Source organism: Nelusetta ayraudi, unplaced genomic scaffold (assembly GCF_046127955.1).
Source record: "Nelusetta ayraudi isolate G7.1 ecotype Tasmania unplaced genomic scaffold, CSIRO-AGI_Nayr_v1 ptg000110l, whole genome shotgun sequence".
NCBI lineage: Eukaryota > Metazoa > Chordata > Actinopteri > Tetraodontiformes > Monacanthidae > Nelusetta > Nelusetta ayraudi.
Genome location: NW_027466160.1, coordinates 260,001 through 267,500, shown reverse-complemented (window position 1 = coordinate 267,500; position 7,500 = coordinate 260,001). Strand labels below are relative to the sequence as shown.

General features: G+C 55.1%; 1 protein-coding gene across 1 annotated transcript in view; it reads right to left on the bottom strand.

The window, feature by feature from the left end:
• fars2 (phenylalanyl-tRNA synthetase 2, mitochondrial) overlaps positions 1–7,500 on the bottom strand; it is a 22,157-nt gene that overhangs the window by 3,984 nt on the left and 10,673 nt on the right. The window contains exons 8-9 of the mRNA XM_076049148.1: positions 627–787; positions 184–341 (exon numbers count right to left, since the gene is read on the bottom strand). Of these exons, the coding sequence (XP_075905263.1) occupies positions 184–341; positions 627–787 (319 nt within the window). The remainder of the gene's footprint in view (positions 1–183; positions 342–626; positions 788–7,500) is intronic.

Genomic DNA, 7,500 nt, shown 5'->3' with positions numbered 1-7,500 from the left:
TCATTTAGAAAACACCACGATTCAAAGGAGAGTGTGTGTGTGTGTGTGTGTGTGTTTTTGCCATTTAAAAGACATTGAAATAGTGAAATATGAATAGAGTCAGACAATTTCACACACTGCAGCCCCCCCCCCACCCCCCCAAGGTCAGAGAGAGAGTGTGTGTGTGTGTGTGTGTGCTCCTACTGGGGGTGCTGGAAGTCGTCCACTAGCGTCACGCGCTCCACCAGGTCTCCGCCCACCGAGCGAACCAGCTCGTAGAAGTCGTTCTGGTCGAAGGCGGCGCCCCCCTCTGGCAGCCAGAAGGAGATGTCGTTGTGGAGGGGCGGGTACTTGCTGAGCGGCTGGACACACACACACACACACACACACACACACACACACACACACACACACACACACACACACACAGTCAGAATTAGCAGCTCAGTCCAACAAGAGCTTACAATAAAAGTTCCCTGTCCAGCCACTAGGGGGCAACATAGTTCATCACCTGTGGATGCAGGAGCAGTAGTGAGGTGGGGGGGGGGGTACTGCTGCTACTGCTACTACTACTGGTACTGCTGCTGCTGCTGCTGCTGCTGCTACAAATGATGGTGGTGGTAGCTGGTGCGCTAGCGAGTGGCTACCTGGAAGCAGACGGGCTGCTGGACGTCCTGCACTCGGAACTGGCGCAGGAAGCGCTCGTCCTGGCTCCAGAAAAGGCGGATGTCGGGGATACCGTAGAGGACCATGGCCAGCCGCTCCAGGCCCAGACCGAAGGCCCAGCCCACCTTGTTGCCCGCCCCCGCTGACAGGGGAGAGAGAGAGAGAGAGAGAGAGGAGGAACAATGCAGTTAGCACAGCGAGAGCAGTTAGCCTTCACCATCAACAAGACACAACTAGCATTTTAGCCGCCATTAGCTGATTTCTGCTAACTCACAGACTGACGATGGTGGTTCTCCTGCTCCCAGCCAGCGGTGGTCAGGTGATCGTGTGATCAGGTGATCAGGTGACGATGTGACCCATCACCTGATCACACGATCACCTGATGCATCGCATTCACCACAGCAGCACTTAGCTGGGATCAACCTTTCCGCTAATTCACAGACTGACGACGGCAGTTCCTGCTCCCAGGTGATCATGTGATCATATGATCATGTGACCCATCACACGCTTCACCTGTCTGTCGCATCGCTAAAGGGGGAGAAAATCTCCCATCGGCCCCGGGGGCGCTCTGTGGTAAAACCTCCGAGAGCCGCCAGTCTGCGCCGAGCCGGGGGTCACAGCCAAGGCCAGGAGGATTATGGGTAATTCCTGGGATCTGAGGGAAGGGGGGGTGGGGTTTCTCCCTCCGTGGGACCAAAGACTAAGTGAGACAAAACGCTCCGCCCCTCTGATGTGTCGACCCCCCCGACCCTCGACCGCCGCTGCCGCAGGAAACAGGAAGTGAGGTCACTTTGGGTGAGGAAGGCAGTGGCGATGGAGGAGGAGGAGGAGGAGGATGGTGAGGGGGGGGGTGAAGGCAGCGGCTGCCATCGACACACTTCCTGAATAATTAATTAGCCAGCGAAGCTGTGAGCACCGCCGCCCCCTGCTGGCTGTTAGTCTGCAGCCGAGTGGGAGGAGGAGAGGCTCTGGATCCTGATCTGGACCAGTCCCCATAAATATTTGTGTGTGTGGGAGGGGCTAACACTCGCCAAGCACACACACACACACACACACACACTTTCTTTGCATCTTGCCCGTCTCACCCAATCAGCAGCCGGTAAATGTGGTTTCTATGCTAATGAGCGGCGAGGTCGAGAGGGTCGGCGGCGGCGATGAGGGAACGCGGAGGAATGAATCAATCAAAGGCGGGATGCCCCCCCCCCCCCCCTTCGACTGGCTCCGCCCCCGCCCTCCCCGTCCCCCCCGTCCTCCCTCACCCCAGCCGTCTCCTAATGATATTTGCCATGAATATATTTATGACTGTGCTGTGAAGCAGTGCGGTGGCGGCGGCGGCAGGAATGGACTCTGCGAAGGAGCAGGCCAGGAGGTAGACGGGGCCGGGTGCCGCGGGAGCCGTCTATTACCTGGTAATAGGGTCGGAGACTGGAGCTCTCTGTCCTCGCCACTGGAGGTAATCAGAGGGCGGGATGGGTCAACGACCTGGGCCGGAGGGAACCGAACCCCTGACACTCGTGGCTGGCAGGGCCTCCGTCTATTAACTGGGACAGCTCCACCGGGAAAAATCTATTGACTGGCGGCTGCCCCCCCCCCTGTCGTACTGCACTGGTCGATGCACTGCAGTCAGACGGGCCAGTTTCCTACCAAGGGACGGGTCTATAACCTGGAGCTCCAGCTCCAGTCTCTCAACAGTTTTCTGAGCATCGCCAAGACGAATCGTCTGATCTAAAGATCCAAACCGCTGGCCAAGTGTGTGTGTGTGTCTGTGTGTGTGTGTGTGTGTGCAGACTGATGTGTTGAGCTGGTTCTGGGCTCAAACCTGGAGATGAGAAGAGAGGGCCGGGACTAAATCCAGGCTGAAAACACAATGACACTGCGTGAACATCACTGCGGTCTGGACAAGAACCTGAGCCGACACTGCAGTGTGTGTGTGTGTAAGTGTGTGTGTGTAAGTGTGTGTGTGTGTGTGTGTGTGTGTGTATGTGCGTATGTGCGCACACGCTCCTCCTCTGACGGATGGCCTCAGGAACTCGTCCTGACGGTCACATGATTCCATTTGCATTCGTCTCATTGGGTCTCTCGGCGCCATCCATCGCGCCACTCGTTCGCTCCCACACTCACTCCATCCAGCCTCTCTGCACTCTGTCACGCTGCTCGGGCGATCGGGACACGGAGCTCCTTCCGCTCAACCAATTGTGGAGCACGGGAAGGGGAGGGGAGGGGAGAGGAGGGAGGGGCGGGGCTTTTGGACCTGCGGTGCTCTGCCCACTTTCTGTTCTGTCGCATCTCAATTTTTGGCAACACTGTCGCAATCTGCCGCTGGCCGTCGCTAACCGCTAGCAGCTGCACACCGTCGCTAACTGCTGCAGACCGTCGCTAACTGCTAACTGCTGTATGCCGTCGCTAAGTGCTAATCGCTGCACACCGGTCGCCTACTGCTAATCCTCACCCTGTTAAAACAGGCTCAGAGCTCCTCCCACTTCCTGTGAGGCCCCACTGGCTGCACGTGAGCCTGTCCAACCAGGAGGGAAGGGGAGGAGCTCTGAGGCTGCCAGACACGATTAATCGCTGGCAGAGAGGCAAGAGCCAGAGTGTGATGCAGCCTGAGCCGCAGCCCATTAGCTGAATAAAGACGTCCACACGCTAATTAGCCCGCCTCGCCTGAGAGGGGCTGTGTGTGTGTGTGTTTGTGTGTGTGTGTGTGTGTGTGTGTGTGTGTGTGTGTGTGTGCACGCACTGGAATGTGTGTGTGTGTGTGTGCTGACGGTGGAGAGAACAGAGACGTCAGAGTCAAACAGTCGTCGTCTGGAGGAAGTCAGGAGCGCCTCTGTGACAAGCTCCGCCCACCCGGCCCCAGGTGGTCGGGGGCGGGGAGCAAACCCAACTTTGTCACTTCGACCTTTTGACCCCAGGCGCAGCGCCACCTGGCTCCCCCCCGCTGAGGTGCAGGAAGCAGATGCTTGCTGCGGTCCAATTAGCAGCAGACTTCCCCCCTTCCCCCCTTCCCCTCCTGTCCCCGCCCACCCGTCAGTCCCGCCCCTCTGTGTCCATCGTCTTCGCCCCCCCAGAGGAAGTTCTGCGTAATTAACAAACTAATTAACGTGAGCTCGCCATTTAGCTCGTTAACACGCACTCGTTAATTAAGACGGAGGGAGAAAAAATGAAAAAAATGAGTCCTCTGGCTGAATGTGGTTTATTCATTTCTTCTCCCAGCGCCAGCTGTGGAGGAGCGGCCGCCTCACTTCCTGTCATGTGACTGCGGTGACTGTGGTCGGACATGCAGAGGGAGCAGGAACAGCCGTGACCTTCACCTGCTGCTGCTGCCCGGCTGACAGGGAACAGCAGTCCAAGCAGCGGAGGCACACTGGTCTGCAGCTCCTCCTCCACCACCCCCACCTCCTCTACCACCTCCTCTACCACCTCCTCCTCCTCCTTCACACTCTCAGCTTGAGTTTCATTGAAAAACAGCAGATTAAACTTCAGTGTGAGGTGATTAAGAAGTGACGAGGTTGCTGACTGACTGACTGAGGGTTCATTTCATTTCATCTCATCTCAATGAAATGTGAACTTTGGGAGGAGAATATCAACGAGTGTGGAGTCAAAGCTTCAGATTAGCTGCAGTTTATGGCTGAGGAGCTGTCGAGCTGTCGAGCAGCGGAGCAGCAGAGCTCCCTCACAGCCGGACAGCATCTGGTGTGACAGTGATACGATCACAGCAGCGCCCCCTGTAGGCCAGGAGGAACAGCAGGCATGTGATGGGTTTGGGGAAAAAGTCACCGCAGAGGGAGTGAAAGACACGACGCCACCGCACAACCTTTTCAATCATAATGCAGTCCACACACTCACACACACACTCACACACACACTGATGATTCATCATGATGGTTGTGTATCAGAGCAGCAGATGCGTTTGGTTTGCATCTCTCTGACGGCTGTGCGGTGAATAATGCAGAGGACAGAGCGGCCTACACACAATCTGTGTGTGTCCGTGTGTGTGTGTGTGTGCATGGTGAACGAGTCATGTGATCGCCACAAACGGCCGTGGTTCTGTGGCCAAACGTCGAGTCGACGCATCGCACAGAAATAGTCGCAATCGATGTCAATGACGCCCCAGGACGACACACACACACACACACACACACACACACACACACACACACACACACACACACACACACACACACACACACACACACACACACACACACACACACACACACACACACACACAGTTTCAGTGTAAGGACAGCACTGACCAGTGGGCCGGGCCTTGAAAACTGACCACTCACTCAGGTTAGCGTTCACTCCGGTCTAATAACTACTTGTGCAACTTCTTTATTACTTCGCAAACACCGAATTGAGTTTTCGTGGCTTCCGTTTTCTCGTCCGTTATTCGCAAAACCTTTTCTTCACACTCGGTATAAAAACAACGAGTTATTTTCTCGCACACGTCGGTTGGTTCATTAAAGAGCAGGCGAAGAAAAACAAAGCGGGCGGATCAGATTTACAGCCGACACTTAAAACGCAATCTATTTTAGTCGGCTGCAGTATTTTTAGCAGCGGCGGCACCACCGACTCTGCTTTAATATTTCAGAGTGAGGACGGAGCAACGCACAGGCACGCACACACACACACACACACACACACACACACACACACACACACACACACACACACACACACACACACACACACACACACACACAGAAGACACTCAAACGATCCCGTTTCCCAGTTGATTGTTAAGAGGCTAAATGTGCATTTATTTCATATAGAAACACTTGAGTGACATCCAGGAAGGGAGAGTTAAAATCAGCATTAGAGATGAACGTCAATGACGCTGATGAAGATGGAGATGATGACGAAGATGAAGATGACGAAGCTCAGGATCTCATCGTCGCTCGGCCTCATTCGGTGTGTGACGTGTCGACTGCGTGTGATTTGTAGCCATGAATCAGGTGAGATTTGATCTCCCAGCCCCCGCCCCCTCCCCTCCTCCTCAGCCCCTCCTCCCCTCCACCTCCCCACCCCCCCTCCCTCTGCTGGTGTTTGTGTCAGAGGCGTCGCGGCGAGTCGAGATGGATCGCTGCACAAGCAAATGTTTGTTCTGCCCTTCACACACACACACACACACACACACACACACACACACACACACACACACACACACACACACACACACACATTTAAGTTGTTTGCCATTGTATGTCATTTTTTGTGATTTAATCCTGTGTGTGTGTGTGTGTGTGTGTGTGTGTGTGTGTGTGCCAGCTGTCCACCACTTGGAGTCTCAGTGAGACTGATGGAAAGTGTTGTCATGAGAGATGAAGATGAAGAGAGGGAAAGTGAAAGACTGGAAAAGCTAGAAAAGGGGGCGGGGCCTAAAGAGGAAGACGGAAGGAAGGGAGGAGGGATCAACGTTTGAGACAACAGAGGACGGAATGAAGACGCAACGCAGGCGGCGGAGGGACGGGGGGGTCAGAGGTCATCGGGAAGAGGCGGGTCTTAACATGTCCCGGAACAGAAGGGGAGGGGAGGGGTCGCCACGGGTGAGGAGAGAGAGAGAGAGAGGGAGAGGGAGAGAGAGAGAGACAAGCGTTAATGAGACAGACGGATGAAAGGAGGAGGGGAAGGGTCACATGATTTATTCAGAGTTGGGTGGGGGGGCCGGGGATTACCACCGAGAGCTGCCACCTGAACCACGCCAAGCACACACACACACACACACACTCACACTCAGGGTCCCTCGGGGTCCTGGGGCAGCAGGTTTGAGGGGCTGTTAATTGTCGCCAACACGACTTTAATCAGATTTCTGCTCCACCCACATCACACACACACACACACACACACACACATATCCCAAGGGTGTGTGTGTGTGTGTGTGTGTGATGTGTGTGTAAATCAAGTTTTGGCGAGGAGGTGTGGTCATTAGAGCCAGGTCCCATATGCTGCCCACCAATGGACACGGGTGGGAAAAACCCCCTGGGACACACACACACACACACACACACACACACACACACACACACACACACACACACACACACACTGAGAGGACAAAAGGCTGTGTGGATCAGGTGGGAGCGGCTTGAGGCTCTGGGAGCCAGGATGAGGAAGCACCAGTCTGCCCCCTGCTGGTTGGCTGCTGCGATAAGCCCCCCCCCCCCCCCCACTTGTCTGATTTGCAACCAAACTGATGTTTGTTCCCGTCGCTCTCTCACCCGCTTGTCATTCATTTCTCTTTAGCTCCGCCCCCTCAGCACTTCTCCAACCACCGCATCCTCCTGGTCTCACTTTAACCTCCATTAATCTCTCTTTAACTCCGCCCCCTCCTCCTCCTCCTCCTCCTCCTCCATCATTAGCTCCTTCTCTTCCACCACTTCCTCGCCTCCCTCCCTCCCTCCTCCATCACGCCACGCCTGAGGCAACACATAAGGCTGTCACGCTCCCTCACCGTTAAACAACACACACACACTCCCAGTAACTCCACTGCTTGCTCACCCCCCCATTGTCTTTCACTCTCTCTGCTCCAGAAAAGAAAAGAACTGTGTGTGTGTGTGTGTGTGTGTGTGTGTGTGTGTGTGTGTGTGTGTGGAAGAGGTGGTGAATGTGAGGAGGAAGACGAGGGGGGGCTGAATGAGTGGTCTCCATGGCAACGCAGCCACACTGCCGCAGTGGATGGGAAAGGGAGGAGGAGGATGAGGAGGAGGGTGTGTGTGTGTGTGTGTGTCTGTGTGTGTGTGTGGCAGATCAACTTGACTCCAGCAGTCAAGAGAGTGAACAAATTAGAGAAAGAATGAAAGGAGAGCCAGGGAGAGAGAGAGTGTCAGTGTGTGTGTGTGTGTGTGTGTGTGT